At 46.6% G+C, this 23318-nt stretch overlaps 1 protein-coding gene across 6 annotated transcripts; it reads left to right on the top strand.

Annotated features, from left to right (window-relative positions):
- The first annotated feature begins 11 nt into the window (after positions 1-11).
- Tmem169 (transmembrane protein 169) lies at positions 12-23066 on the top strand. 6 transcript variants are annotated; one of them, XM_052749809.1, is made up of 4 exons: positions 12-124; positions 16860-16955; positions 17424-17922; positions 20473-23066. In XM_052749809.1, exons 3-4 carry the CDS (start codon positions 17652-17654, stop codon positions 21093-21095), a joined length of 894 nt encoding a protein of 297 aa, XP_052605769.1. In that variant the 5' UTR covers positions 12-124; positions 16860-16955; positions 17424-17651; the 3' UTR covers positions 21096-23066. The 6 variants fall into 6 exon arrangements, with proteins under 6 accessions (XP_052605769.1, XP_052605768.1, XP_052605773.1 ...); XM_052749808.1 differs by having other exon boundaries at positions 17523-17922; XM_052749813.1 differs by having other exon boundaries at positions 24-120.
- Positions 23067-23318: the final 252 nt, after the last annotated feature.

Raw genomic sequence — 23318 nt, forward strand, 5'->3', positions numbered from 1 at the left:
GGTCCCGCCCAGGCCCCGCCTTCGCCGACGCGCTAGGCATCCTCCCAGAGCTGGACCGCTCCTGGCGGCCGCCGGCAGCCTTCTGCATCCTCAGCCTCCCTCCTGGGTCCCAGTGCACGTGTGGGTGAGACTCCTCGTTCGATTTTTTTCGTATTTATTTTTGAATTTCGATGACATTCGGGAAAAGGAGAGGGGAATGAAGAGAAAGAGAACGAGAAAGAAAAGAAATGGGAAGGATATTCTCTGTTCTGAGAATCCAATCCTGGGGCCATAGCTCCCACCGTTAATTAAAATTAAATCTCCAGGGCATCTGTGCAGAGAAAGGCTGCGGGTCTGGGCCCTCGCCGTGCCCTTCTGCAGCAGACGTCCGGCTGTCTGGGCTCCAGCTGCTGTGTGCGGGTGGCTAGGACGTGGGAAAGGCTTAGGTTGGCTGAGGGGAAGACAGACAAGACATCCAGGTCCCAGATCTCTTCATCGTCAGGGAGGGAGTGTAAGGGAGGGTGTGGGCCGGGAGAGGGCATACAGTTGCAGTTGTCTGCAAAGCCTAAATAATGAATGATTAAAATAATAATAAATTTAGGCCCACTCTCACCTCATTCTCTGTGCCCCACCCAGAAAGGAAAGGAAGAAGCACCCTTCCCTAGGTTTGAGAGCTGATCTGTTTCATCTGGGCTACACAGAGGCAAAAATGATGAGTCTTTGCGTGGTTCGTGATTCTTGCAAGATTCATCTCTAGATTTATGTTTGAGAGCCTGCCTTCTAGCTCATTCCTTCAGCTAAAAACTTCTCTGCTCCGAGTTGCTTCCAGGGACCCATTTATCACTCACATTCTATTTGTTTTTAATTAACTAATTATTGTTGTTGTTTTTCTTTCTTTCTTCTTCTTTTTTTTTTTTTTTTTTTTTGAGACAAGGTCTCTCTACATAGCCGTGGCTGTCTTGGAACTCTGTAGACTAGTCTGGCCTGGAACTCAGAGACCCACCTGCCTCTGCCTCTCCAGTGCTGGGATTAAAGGAGTGAGCCACCACGCCCGGCCCTTCCGTTTGTTCCTTAAAAAGTTAAAATTACGTTTATTTTGTGTGTGTGTGTAAAATGAGTGTGGCTGTCCGAAGACAAACTGTAGGAGTCAGTTCTCTCCTTGATTATGAGTCCCAGGAACTGAACGCAGGTCATTAAGCTTAGCAGCAAACACCTTGACTCTCTTAGCCGTGCCCACTCTCTGCTTCCTAGTTTTGCCTTGTGAACTTGGCAGACGTAGGGACTGTGTTAGGTCATGGGTCTTACTCCAGGAACAATGGCATTTCTAAGTTTGCTGGGGTGTCCTGTTCTCCCTTTCCAGGTAATAAGCCAACAAATGCCATTTGTGTGTGTTTTGGGAGGTGGGGGCTGGAGCCACTACTTAAAACTCACAAAAAGAGCCGGGCGGTGGTGGTGCATGCCTTTAATCCCAGCACTGGAGAGGCAGAGCCAGGCGGATCTCTGTGAGTTCGAGGCCAGCCTGGGCTACAGAGTGAGTTCCAGGAAAGGCGCAAAGCTACACAGAGAAACCCTGTCAATACAAAACAAAACAAAACAAAACCTCACAAAAAGAATTAAGAGTAGAATTGGACATCACTTCTCTCGAACAGCAAGACTGCAGTCCTGGGAGAGCTTAGTCTCCTCCTTGTTCCTCCACCTCCCTGCCCTTCTCTGGCCTGTTTTTAGGAGCACTTCCTTCTCTGACTTAGCTGCTGATAGATCCTAACCAACAGACATGAAGGAAGTACTAAAGCTCTCTGGCTATCTTTGTCTGGGTAGTTGATCAAGAGCTCCATCATCATTATGTCAGCTGTGCTTAGGAACACATTAAAAAACTAGAACCGCTTTTTAAAAATGAAATTTGTGTGTGTGTGTGTGTGTGTGTGTGTTCCTGTGAAAGCCACAGGAGGATGTCAAATGCCCTTCTCCATCATTCTCAACCTTCCCTTGAGACAGGATCTCTCACTAAACCAGGAGCTTGCCCCCTTTTAGTTGATGGGGGCCACAGCAGTCCTCCTGTCTCTGTCCAGCACCCCCTCACCCTGGGCTTACAAGCCAAGGTTCTGGGAATCTGACTCAGCTCTTCACGATGGCATAGAAATCAGAACCTTTAGTTGCTGAGCCATCTCCACAGTCCCCTAAAAATAAGTTTAAGTAGAAATGTTGAAGAATTGTTTCAGAAAAATATGCTTTCCAGTTCTCCAATCCCAGTGACAAAGTGATACATGCTGTTTGTTCTTCGGCCACGTTGAAGATCCAACCACGGAGCTTGCACAAGCGTTCCTCCGTGGAACTAACCCCTCCCCCTCCCGATATGCCTTTTAACAGAGAAGAGAACTAGTGAGTGCGGCCACTGAGCAGACTGAGACAGGGGTCAGGTGAGAAGGTGCCTGGGGGATATGAGGCAGTTGTGTCCAATGGGGATGACAAGGTGCCATCTGTCATCTGCAAGGCTACTGCAGGCCGAGCAAAGTTTTCTCCCTCAATTCCCATAAAACCTGTGATTCAGAAGTGTGGGATCTCTCCCAGGGCTCCTTTGTTTAGAATAAGGAGGTACGTTCTCTTTGTCTCTGCCTCTGCTCGCCCCTGAAAGTCAGCACACACCCGGCAATTTCACTTGGAAGCCCTTTGTTTTCAGATGTGTAATTCTGGCCCCTTCACGAGCCATCCCCCTCCGGAGACCACCACCATGCCGCTTTGGTGACTCCTTTGGTCGAATCTGGCATTGCTCTCCTGTGCCTCTGCATCACTTGCCCCCCTTTGTCCTGGCTGGGCTGTCGCCAGGATCCATCCACACAGCTCCCGTGCTGTCACATCCCATTAGCGGTACCTTCCTTTCTCCTCTGAGATGCTTCTGCTGCTCACTCAGCTCCCCCTCCCCTCCCCCACCCCATCTTCCTGGTTAACATCATTTTCTCTCTCCCCCCCACCCTCTGCGAAGCAGCTGCTGGCTCAGGGTGGCGGGTGCTTGTGGGGGGCGGGTCTCAACATGCAGATTCACAGAATAGAGGCACTGCAGGAATACCAGTAAGGCCTCTAACTCTGCCCCGGCCTCAAAGCAAGAGCCCTCTAAGACTGCTCACATATGAGTCTTCAGTCAGTGCTTATTGAGCACTTGTGTGCCAGGCACTGCTCTAGGCATGGGGAATGGAGCGCAGTCAATAGGGTGGTTGGGTTTCCCTGTTCTTGTTCAGCCTTATGTAGGAATGGGGGCTCAGATTGGGGTGGGGTGGGAGAAGTACTCACCACAATAGCCAAATAAAAGTCACTCTTCATTCCTTCATTTTTTTAATTAATTTTTTTCGTTTATTTTACATATCGACCACAGTTTCCCCTCCCTCCTCTCCTCCCATTCCCTTCCCCCACCTCCCGCCTACACCCCCCCCCCCCCATCCACTCCTCATCTCCATCCAGAAAGGGGCAGACCTCCCATGGGAATCACCACAGCTTGGCACATCAAGTTGAGGCAGGACCAGGCTCCTTCCTCCGCATCAAGGTTGGGCAAGGCAACCCAGCTTGGGGGATTGGGTCCTCAAAGCCAGCTCAAGAGCTGATCAGGTCCTGGTCCCACTGCTAGGAGCCCCACAAACAGACCAAGGTCCACAACTGTCACACGCATACAGAGGGCCTAGGTCAGTCCCTGGCTGGCGGTCCAGAGTCGGCGAGCTCCCGTGAGTTCAGGTCAACTGTCTCTGTAGGTTCCCCTGTCATGACCTTGACTCCCCTTCAATCTTCAGTTATTACAGTAAGGAGGGTACAAGGTCTTCATAAACAACTGCCTCTGCTACCAGGAACTGTTTTCTTTGTAGACAGGTGGTGCTGAATCAGCCTTGGTGTTGTTTGTTTTCTCCTTCCGAGGGATTGAACCTCTAGCCTTATGTATACGGGGCAAAATGGCCTTATGTATAAGCAGCTCGCACTCTCCCACTGAGCAATATTTCCAGCCCTCTTAAACTTTTATCTTGAGAAAGGGCTTTACTTAGTTGCCCAGGGTGCCCTTGACCTCACTCTGTTACTCAGGCAAGCATTGAACCTGCAATCCTCCTGCCTTAGCCTCCAGAGTAGCTGAGGGTACAGGCCCACACCACCAGCCTGGGCTACTGAATTCTTTAGTTTTCCATCCCAAAATCCAATGAATGGGACAGGTTGCTGGGGAAGGAAAACATTCATTTGGAAAAAGGAGCAAACCAAGGAGATGGCAGGGAGCTGCCACCCTTTAAGGGTCATCATAGGAACCTAGAGGCTCCAAGGCCTTTATAGGAAAGCGAAGAAGGAACAGGCGGGCACTGGGCAGCGAGACAACGTGCTGAGCTGAGCCTTAATCACCTGCAGACTGGATTTTCTTTCCTCTTCTGCTGTCATAATCCTGAGTTAACACTGGCTTTCATCCATGCTTCTGGTGAACCCGTTCTCTTTCTACAAGTTAAACATTTAACTTTGGGGCCTGGAGAGATGACTCTGGAGTTGAGAGCACTTCTTCATCTCCAACAGGACCCCAGTTCGGTTCCCAGAACCCATCCTAGGAAGCTCGTAGCCACTGGAACTCCAGTCTTACGGGATCTGATGCCCTCTTTTGGCTTCTATGGGAGCCTACATGCATGCACATGTGCATACTCATACACACACATATACACACACATAAAAATCAAGTCTGTGTTGTGTGTATGTGTATATGTGAATGTGTGCAAGTGTGTGGAGGCAGGAAGACAATGTAGAATGTCATTCTTCAGGAGCCATCAACCTTGTTTTTTTGAGACAAGGTCTCTCACTGGTCTGGGACTTATCGAGTAGATGAGGTTGGCGAACCAGGAATCCCCAAACCTGCCTATCTCTATCTCCCCAGTGTTGGGATTATAACAGCATCTGTGCCACCACCCCTGGCTTCCTGGGACTTGAACTCAGATCCTCAGGCTCATTTCACCGATGGAGCTAGTTCTTTATTCTGTTGCTTAACTATTTTTGTTTTTGTTTTCTGAGACAGGATCTCACTAGGTAGCTGTGACTGTCCAAGAACTCCCTATGTAGACCAGGCTGACCTCAAACTCACAGAGCCTATAAATGCTATCCCCTGAATGCTGGGATTAAAGGCATGCACCACCATGCCCATCCAAGACACTTTAGAAACTTTTCTTTCTTTCTTTCTTTCTTTCTTTCTTTCTTTCTTTCTTTCTTTCTTTCTTTCTTTCTTTCTTTCTTTCTTTTTTTTTGGTTTTTCGAGACAGGGTTTCTCTGTGTAGCTTTGTGCCTCTCCTGGAACTCACTTGGTAGCCCAGGCTGGCCTCGAACTCACAGAGATCCGCCTGCCTCTGCCTCCCGAGTGCTGGGATTAAAGGCGTGCGCTACCACCGCCTGGCCTAGAAACTTTTCTTAAAGTTTCTGATTAGTAAAATTTATCTTCCATGTCTTTTTTTAGTTCCTTTCCCTAGGAAAATCAAACCTCCCAGTTAATATTAAGATGCAGAAGGGGCCGGGCGGTGGTGGCGCACGCCTTTAATCCCAGCACTCGGGAGGCAGAGCCAGGCGGAAATCTGTGAGTTCGAGGCCAGCCTGGGCTACCAAGTGAGTTCCAGGAAAGGTGCAAAGCTATACAGAGAAACCCTGTCTCGAAAAAACCAAAAAAAAAAAAAAAAAAAAAAAGATGCAGAAGGGATTTTTGGCTGGGAAAAGGTGACGCTCTCAACATTAGGTTGCTTCAGGCAGAGGTATCATTTGCATCCAACTGGGATGGCTAGTACTCAGCTGCATGGCCTCCAAAGTTAGTCATTTTTTTTTCAAAAGAGATTTATTTTTATTTTATGAGTGCTTTGCCTACATGTATGTATGTTCACTGTGTTTACTCCTGATGCCCTCGGAAGCCAGAAGAGGACACTGGGACTGGAGTCTAGGATAGTTGTAAGCCGATGTGTGGGTGCTGGGAGCTGAACTTGGGTCCTTTGCAAGATCAGCAGATGCTCTTAAATGTGAAGCTGCCCCTTTAGCCCTGCCCTCCATCAGTAATTCTCAAAAGTAACAGCATGTAAAGGGCCAGCAAAGGTGGCTCCGTGGGCAAGGGTGCCTTCTGACAAGCCCAACGACTGACATTTGATCCCTGGGACCCACATGGTGGAAGGAAAGAACCAATCCCCAAAAGTTGTCCTCTGCCCCCGACACATGTGCTGTGGTCCACAAGTGTGGCCCCCCACACAATTAATGTAGTAAAAAATTAAAAATAAAAGCAAGTGAAGTTGTAGGGTATACTCAAGTGTACCCTGGTTACAAGAGGACCAGAAATAAGCTGCAGCCTGACTGTGCTGCCTAGTTCACAGCGACTAGTGGGAAGCAGGGGGATTTTGGAGGATGCTCTGCCACAATTCCAGTCCCATGTAAAACTGGCCTGAGCTCAATTCCTTTCCACGTTAGATGAGCCTCTCTGAGAAAGGCTGATAACGTTCGGTGGTAAAATTGTAAGTGCTTTACTTCTTCCGTGGTGGCGGCATACCTCGCGGTGGTCAGGTGTAATCGGAGGATTCCAGCCAGCCCAGACAGGTGATGTGCGATCCTTGGATGATAAAGACACAGATCAGGGAAGAGTAAGGAGAACAGTAAGTGAGAGTCAAGGCACGCTTCACTGTTAGTGGTGGACTGACTTTGCAAAGACAGTCCTCTACATTTGTAGCCACAGCTACAACGTGGAAAAGAGGCAAGAGGTCTAATCCTAAGATTCTTAACCACAGCAGATTAGACACTTCCTGTCAACCAACAGTGGCATGCAGCCCGTTTATGATCTGTTTTGGTTGGTTGTCCCCATGGGAGCTTATTTAAAATTGGGCCAATCGCTCACATTTAAATCAGAAACTTTCCCGTGAAATTGTATACAAGTCATGCCAAATGGGCCAGCTTTTCTCTACGAAAGCTGGGCAGTGAGTGGGCTTGGAGGGTGAGAGAGGCACGGTAACTTCCTAGTTTCAATGAGACCCAAGCGCTTGTCTTTCTCATCACCCCCTACCACTTGCATGTCCGGCTCTACTGTCTAAGGTTTGGCCTTTTATTAGCTCATTCCAACCAAATCTCAACCCCACACACTAGTCACTTGCTACCCTGTAGTGAACCCGAAAGCAAAGACATCTAGGTTTCCTGGGTTCTGCACCCGCTACATCTGTAATGTAAGCTGAATTATCTGAAGCAGTAGGAGAGTGTACTGGGTTAGCTGTGCTTGAGCGGCCACCGGGGAGCAGAGAGGTGAACAGACCTCAGGGAAATCACAATGGATGTCAAAATGTCCATGAGGGTACCAGGAGCAGTTCTATAGGTTTGGCATGGAAATAGCATAGTGATCAAGTGATTGGTCAGATGAGATTTGACCAGCAAGGAATGAAAACCCAGCTTCTTGTTCATGACTTAGCTCTTTGAAGATGCTGTAGGCTTACTCATTTTATGGGTTTGGACTTAAAGGGATTTTTAGTGATGGATAAGTACTGTTAATTTCTATTTAATAAAACTTCCTTTTAGAACATTGTTGGCCCTCTTATTACAAGCATCGAGTCCTGTCACATACTGGACTGTATTGAGCTCTCCAATGGGTTTCTTTAAAAAACAAAATATTTTGTTATTTAATGCATATGGCTATTCTGCTGGCATGTATGCGCACAACATGTCTGCCCGGAGCCTTCGGAAGCCAGGGGAGAGTTGCAGGTGCCCTGAAACTGGAGTTACAGACTGTTGTGAGCTGCCATGTGGGTGCTGGGAATTGAATCCAGGTCTTGTGGAAAGGCGATCGGTGCTCTTAACTGCTGAGCCATGTCTCCAGACCTCCAGTGGCTTTCTGATGGAACTTGAGCCAACGTCACTGTGATGTCTTTGTACTGGACAGTTGAGTTTCAGAATTTCTGGGCACTCAGGAGAATCAAAACAGCTTAAATTGCCCGCTATGAGGGATGCTGCCATTGTGTGTTCTGACTCCAAAATGCTCCTTAAACTTTGTGTAGTGACGGTGACTCAGCAGAGGGATTGAGGTGTAAAATAGCCTTGGATGGTCCTAGTCCACCAGGTCAAATTTCTGTCTGCCTGTATTCAGAAAACCAAAAATCAGGAAATTAATACAAGACCTCGCCCCCTCCACATACACACATAATTTCAGTCTAAAGGAAAAGAATCTATAGTCCCAGGGCTTAAACTCTTCAATCTCATTCTTCTGCTGTTACCATGAGGCTGCTTTGGGACTGCATGGACTGTAGGAGGACCATGTTCCAGCCCCTAAAAAAGTGAAACCAAGAAGTAGAGGGATAAACAGTAAAGTTTCATACTCACATCTGCTTGTTCAGACACTAATCATTTGATCACACTTAGCTGCAAGGGATGCTGGGAAATGTTATCTTTTTTTTTTGTTTTGTTTTATTTTGTTTTGTTTTTCGAGACAGGGTTTCTCAGGGTAGCTTTGAGCCTTTCCTGGAACTTGCTTTGTAGACCAGGCTGGCCTCGAACTCACAGAGATCTGCCTGGCTCTGCCTCCCAAGTTCTGGGATTAAACCATGCACCACCATCACCCAGTGGGAAATGTTGTCTTTTAAAAAAATATTTATTTTAGCCATGCAGTGGGAGTCCCACACCTTTAATCCCAGAACTCAAGAGGAAGAGGTAGGCAGACCTCTGTGAGTTCAAGGCTAGCTTGGTCTACAAAGCAAGTTCCAGGACAGCCAGGGCTGCTATACGGAGAAACCCTATCTTGAAAAACCAAAAACCAAACACACAAAAAAATTATTTATTTTTAATTATGTGTATGTCCATGCATCTCTATGTGGGCATATACTCATGAGTGGCAGTGCTGGAGGAGGCCAGAGGCTTCAGATCCCTGGAACTGGAGTTATAGGCAGTTGTGAGTGATCCACTGTGGGTAGTGGGAACCAAACTCAGGTCCTCTGCCAGAGCAGTGTGTGCTGTTAACCACAGAGCCATTTTTCCAGCCTAGGAATGTTATCGTTACCAGAGAAACCGTGTAACCACCTGAAACCTGCATTATTGGAAAGGGGAAAATAGAACTGGCTTACCACCGCCTGTAACTCCAGCTCCCGGGGGATCTGACGCCTCTAGCCTTCGAAGGTACCTGCCCTCGTGTGCACATTACCCCTCCCTGAAACACACAATTAAAAACAATCAAAGCACATCTTCAAAAAGCAGAAAATAAATGTAGGAGGAGAACCTAGCAATTGTGGAGTAGCCAGCATACAAGGGAACATATTAATATTTTTCTTATGTTTCTCTTTAGTCTCAGTCTTTGACAAAATTAGGCTAGTGATTAACTGCTACCATTAAACTTTTTCTTAAAACTCTGCTTGTTGACCTGCTGTGTGAAACACCCCACAGAGTTTGTAGTCTTGTCTAAGGGACAGACAGCAGACACGTAAAAGAACAAATAATCACAAGTGTTGATCAGTTTTACATAGGAAAATGATGTGGGGGACAAAGAGTCATGAAAGGGAAGGTAGATGGTCCTGTGGTGGAGGAGCGTGGAGCAGCACATCAGTGAAGGTAGACAGTATTTAAATATGCCAAGAAGGAAAGCATTCGGTGCTCTTGGAATACAGGCAGCCAGCGTGGTTGTAGACAGTGGGTGTGATGGAGGTGGACAGTGGGTGTGATGGAGGTGCACAGTGTGTGTGATGGAGGTGGACAGTGGGTGTGATGGAGGTGGACAGTGGATGTGAGGGGAGGTGGACAGTGTGTGTGATGGAGGTGGACAGTGGGTGTGAGGGAGGTGGACAGTGGGTGTGATGGAGGTGGACAGTGAGTGTGATGGAGGTGGACAGTGGGTGTGATGGAGGTGGACAGTGGGTGTGGTGGAGGTGGACAGTGGGTGTGATGGAGGTGGACAGTGGGTGTGATGGAAGTGGACAGTGGGTGTGAGGGGAGGTGGACAGTGGGTGTGAGGGAGGTGGACAGTGGGTGTGATGGAGGTGGACAGTGGGTGTGAGGGGAGGTGGACAGTGGGTGTGAGGGAGGTGGACAGTGGGTGTGATGGACAGTGGGTGTGATGGAGGTGGACAGTGGGTGTGAGGGGAGGTGGACAGTGGGTGTGATGGAGGTGGACAGTGGGTGTGATGGAGGTGGACAGTGGGTGTGAGGGCATGTGGACAGTGGGTGTGATGGAGGTGGACAGTGGGTGTGAGGGAGGTGGACAGTGGGTGTGAGGGAGGTGGACAGTGGGTGTGAGGGGAGGTGGACAGTGGGTGTGATGGAGGTGGACAGTGGGTGTGATGGAGGTGGACAGTGGGTGTGAGGGGAGGTGGACAGTGGGTGTGAGGGGAGGTGGACAGTGGGTGTGAGGGGAGGTGGACAGTGGGTGTGATGGAGGTGGACAGTGGGTGTGGTGGAGGTAGACAGTGTGTGTGATGGAGGTGGACAGTGGGTGTGAGGGGAGGTGGACAGTGGGTGTGATGGAGGTGGACAGTGGGTGTGATGGAGGTGGACAGTGGGTGTGTTTGAGGTGGACAGTGGGTATGAGGGTGGGTGTGATGGAGGTGGACAGTGGGTATGATTCTTTGGGAATTTCACACCATACATTCCAATCCCGCTCACCTCTCAGTCCCTCCATGTCCATCCTTTACCTCTGCAGCGCGCCCCCCCAAATTAATTAAAAACAAAACAACAGAAAAACCCCACCTTGCTCCTTCATCTTTCCAACATCTCTTCATCCATCCTAGTGGCATCGGGAGCTGCGGGGTGTCACACAGTACACTCTTTTGTCCAATCAGCTCCACCCACAAAATGTTCATTGCAATGAGTCATTGCTCTGGTTCAAGGCCTCTGGCACACCATCATCACTGAACCCTCGCCAAAACTCCTCTTGGATATCCGGCTGTTGCCCTGAGTCATAGAGATCCTGTGGTTATCATTCCGCAGGAACAGTCCCTTCACACATTCTAGGAGGTCATAGATGGGGTAGAAGCTGGGGTGGGCCAACCCAAGGCCCAGAGTGTGTAGACCCTCCTCTTTTAACAACCGTTACATCATTCAGAGTAGGCATTTCTTTTCTCCTCTGTCCTAAGAAATCAACAGGTGCATACTGGCTTTCTGGTACGTGTCCAACCCACCAGTGGCGAAGAAGTTTAAGGCAATTCCTGACCTTTACAAGTTTATAGTCTGCCTGTGGGGATGAATGAGAGCTCACGATGCCACTTACAATCCTTGACATGAAGCGCTTCATAACTAAGTACTAAAAGTATAGAAGACATGGCAGGTGTTATGGAACCCCCCACACCCCAATACTGGGGTTAAAGGCAATGGCCATGCCTGGCTTTCATATGGGTGTTAGGGATTTGAACTCAGGTCCTCTGGACGCATCCACCGAGCCATCTCCCCAGGCCCTGGCATACACTGTTGTTGTTACTTGTAAAGACAATTTATTTGGTATTGGGGAGAACTCTGCAATGCCCCTCCTCTCCTCAACTCACACAAACTGAGTGGCAGAGAAGTGTTTGCCTGGAAAGAAAATGTGGATGCTGTCCAGGAAGTGAAACCAAGTTCAACTAGATTCTTCGTTGTTGTTTTGTTTTTTTCAAGACAGGGTCTCACTATGTAATTCTGACTGTCCTGGACCTCACTCTGTAGACCAGGCTGGCCTTGAACTCACAGAGATCTGCTTGACTCTGCTTCCCAAGGGCTGGAATTAAAGGCATTCGCCACTATGCCCAGCTAGTTTCAACTAGACTCTTAAAAAATGAAGGACACAGGGCCCTGGAGACCACCCATGGTCTCACTGTAACCCCTTCATACCTTATAAAAGTCTTGAACCAAGTGAAGGAGGAAGGTGAAGCAGAGTCTCTTCTATTTTCTACTGGCCTTGAGTAATCCAACTAACGTCCACTAATGTCTGTCTCCCCCCGGGCTTTTAGTACAGCAGTGAGCAGACTGACTTAAGATCTGACAACACCGGGTGTCCACCTGTGGTTGATTAAGCTCTGTCTGTCTGTCTTTCTGAAGAAGTGGAATGCACCCAAGGCCAGTGGCAAGTGTCTCGGCAACAGACTCTCAGCAAGGGCTGACGCCATTTTTTTTCACCTGTCAACTCTGGAGAGGTCTTGCTCTGATTGGCTGGCAGACAGTGGATGTGAATCTGAGGTTTGTTCTAATGTCTCTGAGAAAGCCTCCCAGAGTATATCTGAGGCTGTAGTTGGCAAAAACACTAGGCTGCTTCCTTGGGCCATATCTGTGTCTTTGACATGTTCATGCTTGGTTTGTGTTACACATTACATTGCTTTGTCTGGTATCCATGTTTGGTGGAATTACTTAGTTTTTTGTTTGTTTGCCTTATTTTGTTTGTTCCTTGTTTTTTGAGACAGGTTGTATCCTTGGCTGTCCTGGAACTCACTTTGTAGACCAGGCTGGCCTCAAACTCGCAGATCTGCCTACCTCCATCTCCTGAGTGCTGGGATTAAAGGTGTGTACCACTACTGCCTGGTTTATGTTTGATTTTTAATATAATATTTATTTAAAAATTTTTTAAAAAATTTATATATACAATTTATTTTGATTATACTTAAGCCCCGCTCTGCCCCTTAACACCTCCTAGATGTACCCCATGCACTTTTAACAATCAATTTTAAATTTGGTAGAGGAGACAAAAGGCCCTCTTCTTATACATATATATATATATATATGTACATACATGCATGTATGTGTATATATATATATATATATATATATATATATATATATATATATATATTTGGTTTTTCAAGACAGAGTTTTCTCTGTGTAGCTTTTTTTTTTTTTTTTTTTTTTTTTTTTTTTTTTTTTTTTTGGTTTTTCGAGACAGGGTTTCTCTGTGTAGCTTTGCGCCTGTCCTGGAACTCACTTGGTAGCCCAGGCTGGCCTCGAACTCACAGAGATCCGCCTGGCTCTGCCTCCCGAGTGCTGGGATTAAAGGCGTGCGCCACCACCGCCCGGCCTCTGTGTAGCTTTATGCCTTTCCTGGATCTCACTCTGTAGACCAGGCTGGCCTCGAACTCACAGAGATCCGCCTGGCTTTGCCTCCCAAGTGCTGGGATTAAAGGTGTGTGCCACCACCGCCCAGCCCTCTTGTTATATATTACTATTAATAAGCATAGTATGAAAAATAGCTTATAAACTACAGTGACAGCCTCTACTGATATGGAAGTCTCTATTTACCAAAAACTTCCCATTTTCAAATTGTTGTATTTATTACAAATATTTCATTATTTATTACAAATTATTTATTATTTCAAATTATTTATTATATTATTATTGTTTATTCAGAATTGTTGGAGTCTATGTACAACCCTGCCTTCCCAGGGCTCCCAAGCTGTATGCTCCCAGTCGCTCTGGGTTTCCAGTTTCCTGTTGCTATTTTTGTTCCTAATTCTCCAGTCCCTCACTTCCTTCTTGTTCTGTCTGAGCATCTCCTTGGCTCTGATGCCGGGTGCACACCCTCATTTATTTTTTAATTTACCTTATTTGTTTTGAATGGTCTCAGTGTCTAGTGGACTGGCCCAGTGGGCACGGCTGAGGTGGAGAGTGGATGTGGATGAGCAGACAGATATACATCCTAGAATGCCATTCAGTCTGAAGTAAAACCCATGTCTAGAATGATGCATCTTTGATATTACCATGTGACAGGAAGGACTCTGTATCATATTTCTTCAAATACTAACACACACAGCTGGTTTTGGTTTTTGTTTTCATTTCTGTATTCCCAAACTTTGGGTGCATTTATTTTCCATGGAATGACAATTTTGACCTTCCAAGCAGTAGATAATTGCCCTTTGCCCTTTGCCCTTTGACTATCCTCTAGTTGATTTTCTTTTGTGATTCCCCAATGGATAAGCAGATTGTTGAGTCTTGTCTTTATATCTTAAACCCTCATTTAATCAACTGCCTGAAATTAATTAGGTGCTTATAGACAGCATTCTTTTTTTTTTTTTTTTTTTTTTGGTTTTTCGAGACAGGGTTTCTCTGTGTAGCTTTGCGCCTTTCCTGGGACTCATTTGGTAGCCCAGGCTGGCCTCGAACTCACAGAGATCCGTCTGGCTCTGCCTCCCGAGTGCTGGGATTAAAGGCATGCGCCACCACCGCCCAGCGATAGCATTCTTTTTTAACATTTTTTTATGGAGAAAATTTTTTCATTCATTTTACACACCAAAGATCCCCCTCTTCCCTCCTCCCACCCCACCCCCTAGCCATCTCCCCCAACCCATCCCCCCAACTCCCTCCCACAAAAAGGCAAGGCCTCCCATGTGGAGGCACATTCAGTAGAGGCAAGTCCAAGCCCTTCCCCCTGCCTCAAGGCTGCACCAGGTGTCCAATCATAGGTAGTGGGCTCCACAAAGCCGGCTCATGCACCAGAGATGGATTCTGATCCTACCACCAGGGGGGCCTCCCAAGCAGATCAAGCCATACAACTGTCTCACCATGCAAAGGGCCTAGTCCAGTCCCATGCAGGCTCCACAGCCATTGATCCAACTTTCATTAGTTCCCTCTAGTTTGGTTTGGGGGTCCCTGCATGTTTCTCCATCATGGTCCTGATACACTTGCTCATAGAATCCTTCTCTCTCTTTGATTGGACTCCTGGAACTCTGTCTAGTGATTGGCTGTGGATCTCTGCATTTGCTTCCATCAGTCTGGAGAAAAGTTCTGTGATGACAGGGTATTCACCGGTCTGATCTCTGGGGCAAGTCAGTTCAGTTCAGGCACCCTCTCCATAATTGCCAGGAATCCCCAAGGATGACCCCAGCCTGGGCTACTAGATAGCATTCTTAAAGGTGAGGCCTAGAGGAAGCTATTCTAACCCCTTTATCACCTGATCATGCCTTAGAGGCCTCACTAAACACCTTGAACCCACAGGTTCTCATCACAGAAGGCACTGGGTTTATGGTGTGTTACTTGCACATACATAATAAATAAATTCGAGTTCTTAAAAAAAATCATTAAACCAAGATAACAACAGAAAAGAATGCAATCAGGATATATGGTATGAAAATAATTTAAAATTTAAAAAATTGCACTGATATTACTCCTGCAAAAAAAGTTAATAAGGAACCTGGATGGAGTTTTCAGTTATGAATGAAGGTACACAGAGGAAGCGCCGAGAAACGCTGAGAAAAGCTGAGAAACGCTTTTGCTTAAATCTAGCTGATCTCCCAGGTTGTCGGGCTGTGAATTCACTGGGCCAAGGTGTTTTGGAGCCTTGGCCCAGTGAATTCACAGGAAGAGTCAGAGCAGACTTCCCAGAGCAAACAGAGCCAAGAACCCAACATGGCAGTGCTGGAGGGCTCTCAGGAATCAGCGAGCTAAGTCAGAGCTCCTCACCAAAACGGCCCAACGCTGAGGGACTACATGGAGATGCTGGGAAGACATGGTTCTCCCTAAGGCTAGGGATTCCAATTTTCCTAGTTAAAAATGTGTATGGGGGCCGTTGTGGTGGCGCACGCCTTTAATCCCAGCCCTGGGGGTGGGGTGGGGTGGGCAGAGGCAGGAGGAGCTCTGTGAGTTCGAGGCCAGCCTGGTCTACAGCGCTCGTTCCAGGACAGCCAGGGCTACACAGAGAAACCCTGTCTTGAAAAACAAAACAAAACAAAACAAAACAAGGCTTCTTTAAAAAAAGCAAACAAAGGCTCTTCCTTATTTGCCTGGCCTCTTTTCAGATGCAATGGCCAGAAAGTTCCACTGGGTGGCACTGTTATAGACAAAAAGATGTAGGGCCCATTTCTAAGAACAGGGAGATTTGAACAGATTCCTATTTAATATTAATTTAATTAATAATGATGTTAAAGAATGGCTTTTAAAATTACATGGAGTATTGCTATTATGAAGTTTAGAAATTCGTGTGTGTGTGTGTGTGTGTGTGTGTGTGTGTGTGTGTGTGTGTGTGTGTGTGTGTGTTTGGGAGGGGGTGTTGTTTATGGCAGAGGATGGTTTTAGGGGTATTGGTTCTTTCCTTCTGGGGATCCAACTCAGATTTTCAGGCACAATGCTACCTTTACCCTCTGAGCCATCTTATTGCCCTACTGTGAGCTTGTTTACTTTATTTTACATATTGAAGTAGAAATGAAATGAGGTGCTTAGGATTTGTTGTTAAATACTATGAGGAAACAAGATTGACCTAGAATAGCTTTATTATTGTTGAAATGGGGTGTTGGGTGCCAGGAAGATACATTAAAGTATTTCTTACTTCTATCTAAGTTTGCCATCTTTTATAATAAAAAGGTCCCCCGTTGTAAGTGTTCAACATCTACTATAATAACAGTTTTCTTTTCTTTTTCTCTTTGGAAGACTGCCAGCAGCTGGTTACCTAAGTATGCCAGGCTGGATGTTGCTGATGTCACTCTGTATCAGCAACAGTCACAGTAGCCCCTGGAATGGCTCAAACTCACAAATGGCTTGCAACCCCCCGCCCCCCCAGAGGGCGGCTGAGTTTCAAAGCCAGAGTTCCTCTGTCTTGATTGTCTTGGCATGCCTTGGCTTAACATTTTAAGCTCCAGATAAAGCCACTAATCTTCTCCTAGAACAGGAGTTCTCAACATGTGTATAGTGACCCCTTTTGGGGGGGGTGTCAAACAACCCTTTCACGGGGGTTGAATATCAGATCTCCTGCATATCAGATATTTACATTATAATTCATAACAGCAGCAAAATTATAGTTATGAAGTAACAACAAAAATAATTTTATGGTTAGGGTGTCGCCACAGCATGAGGAACTGGATTTAAAGGGTCACGGTATTAGAAAGGTGGAGACCCGCTGGCCTAGAAAATCAATATTAGCCCAAGGTGATATTGCAAACGTAAGTGGGATGCCCGCATTTTCTCTATAAGATGCTCATTCTTTTCTATTCTTTCTGGATTACCTGCAGGACAAGAGAAGACGGGTTGTTGAAAGTGACTCTTCCAGGTTCCTGCAACTTTCTGAGGGCGTGTTGGACTAGCAGGCGGGCTTTCCACACAGCAAGGTAGATTAGTTAGTGAGGTTTCACTGCTCTTCTTCCAATTGGGTACCGTTGGGATGGATTCTTGGCAGTCAGAAGTACAAAGTACTGACCCCAGCCATGTCATTCTCCATCTATGATAAGAGTAAGTTGTTTTTTTTTTTTTTTTTTTTTTTTTTTTTTTTTTTTTTCAAGACAGGGTTTCTCTGTGTAGTTTTTGGTACCTGTCCTGGATCTCGCTCTGTAGACCAGGCTGGCCTCAAACTCACAGAGATCCGCCTGGCTCTGCCTCCCGAGTGCTGGGATTAAAGGCGTACGCCACTGCCGCCTGGCTAGAGAGCAAGATTGGTTTTAACTCCTGCCTGTGGACTTCCTCAATAATTTTCTTATACTCTGTACCCTTTAACGGGACGTATGAGTTTTTTGTAATACCATACGTTTACGAATGCCAAAAGTAATGCTAAAATTTTATTTCTCATCTGTTACTGAAAGGGGATTTCCATGGACTCCTCCCTCCTCTGCCGGTTTCCCGGTTTCTCTCCAGCCTGCCGTCTTTGACTCCAGCTGATGCTTTGCCCGTCTGTCTTTCAGGCTGCACGCATCCTGGGGGGCATGTCTGCATAGTCCTTTCCAGGTAGGAGCCGTGTGCTGCATGGAGCGTGAGTTTGCTCAAGCGAGTCAAACCGTCTAACGTAAGCTCGGCTAGTTCTCAGGACTGGGATGGAAGAGTCAGTACCGGCGGAAAGCCAGGGCCAGCTCCCAAGCCCCCACCATGGCTCACTGAGGAGGGCAGTGGCTGCTGCCCTGGCCCTGGATGGGGAGTCCACACTGGGCCGCAGGAAGAAGAAGAGGAAAGAGTCTCGCCCAGAATCCATCATCATCTACCGGTCAGATAATGAGAAGATGGATGAGGAGCCTGAAGAATCAGAAGGCGGAGATCGGCCCAAAGAGGAGGAGGGGGAGGATTTCCTGGACTATCCTGTAGATGATGGTGAGTCTCTCTGGAGTCCCTTGTTCAAAGTCATAGGAAGAAAACTGTTGGTTATTTTTACTCTTTATCTCTTTGGGGGCCCACCACCTAGCTCCCAAATAAATCACACATGGAGACTCATTCTTAATTATGAATGCCCAGCCTTAGCTTGGCTTGTTTCTTGCCAGCTTTCCTTAACTTATCCCATCTACCTTTTGCCTCTGGGCTTTTCCTTTCTCTATTCATTTATACCTTTCTTTCTTACTCCATGGCTTGCTATGTAGCTGGGTCGCTGATTCCTGGAGTCCTCCTTCTCTGGCTACTTCCTCTTTTTCCTAGCTCTCTCCTCCCCCAGATTTCTCCTTCTATTAGTTCTTTCTGCCTGCCAGCCCCACCTATCCTTTCTCCTGGCCGTTCAGCTCTTTATTAGACCATCAAGTGTTTTAGACAGGCACAGTAACACAGCTTCACAGAGTTAAAAACAATTGCAACATAAACAAAAAGTAACACACTTTAAAATAATATTCTACAACAGAAAACCAAATCAGGGGCTGGAGAGATGGCTCAGAGGTTGAGAGCACTGACTGCTCTTCCAGAGGTCCTGAGTTCAATTCCCAGCAACCACGTGGTGGCTCACAACCATCTGTAATGAGATCTGGCGCCCTCTTCTGACCTGCAGGGATGCGTGCAGACAGAATATTGTATACATAATAAATAAATAAATCTTTAAAAAAAAAAAAAAAGAAAAGAAAACCAAATCAGGGTCTGCCCTCCAGGAGACAGGCACCTGCTCACTGGCCTTTTTCTTTTGGGTGGTGGGTTTCTTGAGCTGTTGCAGTCTTCATTAATTAAACTGACAACAGTTACTTAGAGCCTGCAACACTGTGTTCTGGGTGAGATGGGATCTCCACCCTTTCACAACTGCTGCTGTAAGAGAAGAAGCTGATTTATAGATTAATTACTTGACATATATGAGATAAAGAGCAACAGTTGTTACCTTTCATAATAATTATGAAAATGCAGCCAGGAGTGGTGGCTTATACCTATAATCCCAGCATTTGGGAATCCGGGATTGAGGTATAAGGGTGATGAATTGGACGTCATCCTGGGCTATACAGTGAGACTATGTCTCATAAAACAAAAAGTAAATCACCACCACCAATAAATCAAGAAACTATGTCTTAATTAGGGTTTCTATTGCTGCAACAAAGGAAATTAGGACAGGAACTCAAACAGGGTAGGAACCTGGAGACAGGAGCTGATGCAGAGGCCATGGATGGGTGCTGCTTACTGGATTGCTTCTCACGGCTTGTTCAGACTGCTTTCTTATAGAACCCAGGACCACCAGCCCTGGGATGGAACTACCCACAATGGGCTGGGCCTTCCCCCATCAATCATTAATTAAGAAGATACTCATTTCAGCCGTGGTGGCTCATGCCTTTAGTCCCAGCACTGGGAGGCAGAGCCAGGTGGATGTCTGTGAGTTCGAGTCCAGCCTGGTTTACAGAGCTAGTTCCAGGACAGCCAGTGCTACACAGAGAAACCTTGTATCAAAAAAACATAAAAACAAGCCAGGCGGTGGTGGTGTACACCTTTAATCCCAGAACTCGGGAGGCAGAGCCAGGTGGATCTCTGTGAGTTTGAGGCCAGTCTGGGCTACAGAGTGAGATCCGGGACAGGCACCAAAACTACATGGAGAAACCCTGTCTCAAAAAACCAAAAAAAACCCCAAAAACCAAAAAACAAAAACAAAAAAAAACAAAACCAAATACCAAAAATCAAAACAACAACACCCCCCCCAAAAAAACCCAAAACGAAACAAAACAAAAAAACAAACAAACCCCAAAACAACAACAAAAAGCAAACAAACAAAAAACAAAAAGAAAATACCTTACAGTCAGATCTTTTTTTTTTAATTATATATGTTTAGCGTGTGTGTGTGTGTGTGTGTGTGTGTGTGTGTGTGTGTGTGTGTGTGTGTTTGTGTGTGTGGGTGTGGTGTGTGCAGTGAGTTATATTATTTATAGCTTACATATAAGAGCTAGGGTGTTTACAGGCATGAGAGAATGCCCCATCTCAGGGAAACACAGGAAGGGGCTAGGAATGAGAAGGGAGGGGGCGGACTCTTCCCTCGGTGTGTACACATATACACACACACACACACACACACATATATATACACATATATACACACATATACACACACATATATACACACAGGTGAATACTCATAAATAATACTGCTGCCATAGCACTTGTTAACCAGAACCAGGATCATGGTCAAGTGGTGACTGGAGAGACTGTGTCGAGGCTGGGGTCCAGAAAAATGGAGCGACAACAGGAAGAAACGAGTTAACCATGCTCCGAGCTGTGTCAGGGCCCACGCATGTGGAGTCACCCGCTCTCTGTGGGAGCAGTCACAACCGAGAGTGCCCTCCGCGGGAGGTCCGTTTTAAGTCTGCCGCTGACTCACTGGATCTATTACTCCTCCTCAGGCCTGGCCTGAGAGCGGCGCTGAGATGAAATCTGAGCTCCTCAGTTCCTAAGGCTCCTCTCCCTTGTGCCCCGCAGGTGTGTGGAACATGCCTTTGGACAGCCGCTACGTCACACTAACTGGGACCATCACCCGAGGGAAGAAAAAGGGTCAGGTGGTGGATATCCATGTCACTTTGACGGAGAAGGAGCTGCGGGAACTGACCAGACCCAAGGAGCTGTCAAGGGAAGCCGCCCCGGAGGGAGGAAGGGCCTGCGAGGTGGGGGCCGACCAGGGCCCGCACGTGGTCCTCTGGACACTGGTCTGCCTCCCCGTGGTCTTCGTCCTTTCTTTCGTGGTGTCATTCTACTACGGCACCATCACCTGGTACAACATCTTCCTCGTGTACAACGAGGAGAGGACCTTCTGGCACAAGATTTCCTACTGCCCCTGCCTCATTCTCCTCTACCCGGTGCTCATCATGGCCATGGCCTCCTCCCTGGGACTCTATGCCGCCGTGGTCCAGCTCTCGTGGTCTTGGGGAGCATGGTGGCGAGCTGCCTGTGACATGGAGAAAGGCTTCTGTGGCTGGCTCTGCAGCAAGCTGGGGCTGGAGGACTGTTCTCCCTACAGCATTGTGGAGCTGCTGGAGTCTGACAACATGTCGGGCAATCTCTCCAACAAGGACCCCATCCAGGAAGTAGAAACCTCCACTGTCTAAACCGCCAGTGACCTCTTTCCCAGGCCCGCGTAGTCCACTGGTCATGCTACAGTTCTACCAGGTTCTTTCCTTAAAACTATCCAGTACCCTCTACAGTCCTGGAAAATCCTAGCTCGCACTGGTCCGTTCCACCATCTTCGTGATCCAACAGGGCAGAAACCAGAAAGGTGACTGGTGCCAAAGCAGTTCGTCTGATCGACAAATGTGTCTTGACTCTTTGCCCTAAAGTGACCCTTGATCTGGGATATGAAGATCCACTGTAAATCCCTTCAGGGGCCTGGAGGTGTTATGGGTGCCTGTATTCCGGGGAAGTGTGTGCCTAAGGGTGACAGGAAGAATAAAGAGGCTCAGGGGTAACCAAATCCACCAAGAAAATAGCTGGAGACGGGGTGGCACATTCAGGGAGGTAGGCTGCTACTATAAAGATGGCGTGCATCACTTACGTTTGGATAGAACTACCTATAACTCAAGCCCCACACATCAGTGAACTAAACAGGAGAGAACTCTATTTCCTTCTTAGATAGATGTCTGGAGGCGGACCATCCCCAGGCCCTGTGACATCATCTGGAATGCACAGGATGGTGGCCATCAGTGCCCTTTCCCTCAGTTTCCAAATGCTGACCACATCTCTGGCCATCACAGCCTCGTTGCTGGAAAATACACAAGAAGCAAAGGAGGGCACAAAGCCTCCGTCAATATTTATGGTATCTCAATGACCACACTATAGTCACATGACCTCACAATCGAAAGATACTGGGAAATGTAATCTTTTATCTGGGTAACTATATTCCTAGATGATATTGGGGTTGTGTGAATTCGTGAACAAGGGGAGAATGGCTATTTGGTAGTTGAGTAAGAATCCACATCTTAGCCAGGCAGTGGTAGCACACACCTTTAATCCCAGCACTCGGGAGGCAGAGGCAGGTGGATCTCTGTGAGTTCAAGGCCAGCCTGGTCTACAGAGCAAGTTCCAAGAAAGGTGCACAAAACTATACAGAGAAACCCTGTCTCAAAAAACCAAAAGGAAAAAAAAAAAGGAATCCACATCTTATGATAGGTATTTAGATAATTCAGAATTCCAAACTACTAATGCAGCTTTATTTATTTATTCATTTATTCATTTAACTATTTTGGCTCTAGTCTTACATGGAGAATGTATACATAGATATGAGCTACATACACTATGCATATGCCTTGGATAGTAGCATCTCGTGTACTTGGCAACTTAAACTTCTGTCATGTGGTTTCAGGTTCCTTTGGAAAACCTATTAGATAGGATCATACGGTTATATAACCACAGTATAATTCTTCCTGGAAAGGAAGGGGGAACAGGGATTGACAGTATTTAATCTATAAAGACAGAGGAGAGAGAGAGAGAGAGAGAGAGAGAGAGAGAGAGAGAGAGAGAGAGAGAGAATGAAAATCTGCCAAACACTAACTAACCCAGCAGGGATCAGTAGCTCAAAACACAAACCACATTTAGCTTGTGTTTTGGTCAAACCCAGGAGCCTTATTCATCAGATCAGACATTTCTAGCACGAAGCTTCCCTGACAGGATTAGGAGTGATGTAACAGATTAATCCAGATGAAAAGATTCTGGATGGAAGAAGTAACAACTTCATTTCTAAGAGTATCCTGGTTTCAAACTCTCAAGTCCTAAGAGGTCGGTGAGTTTTGGAGTTTATAAGAAGAGGTGATGACTATTTTTCTTTGTGTCTCAGAAAGAAGTGCTTCAAAGAACTGCCTGAACTGAACTAGAGGGGTTGATCAAGCTCCCCCAACTGCCAGCCAGGGACATTCATTTAATGTATGGTGCTGAACTCCACTTTCAGAGAATTAAAAAACAATCCTGTTACTAGTTTGACCAGAAGAAAAATAAATGTGTCCAGTATTTTTGAGAATAGTGGTGCTTTCTGGTGAATTTCCAGAGATATGAATAATTTAAATGAAAATAAAGATAATAAAATCTGATTAACATTTATTTATTTTGTTTTTAAGGTCCCCCCCCCCCCATATAGCATCGAATGCTATAGCTCTCACAAAAAGGTGAGCCTGTTGGCGTTCCTGTGGATGTGTGATAATCTCAGTAAGGGATCTTATGTTCTGGCTTTCTGTGTACTACAGATTTATGGGAATTCTATCCAGATGAACTGTTTCCAAGTCACCTTTTAACCTAACTCTTATTTTAAAAATGCAACCACATTTACCACATTTATCACATTT

This window comes from Peromyscus californicus, unplaced genomic scaffold (genome assembly GCF_007827085.1).
Source record: "Peromyscus californicus insignis strain IS unplaced genomic scaffold, ASM782708v3 Scaffold_21__1_contigs__length_65335640, whole genome shotgun sequence".
Taxonomy (NCBI): Eukaryota; Metazoa; Chordata; class Mammalia; order Rodentia; family Cricetidae; genus Peromyscus; species Peromyscus californicus.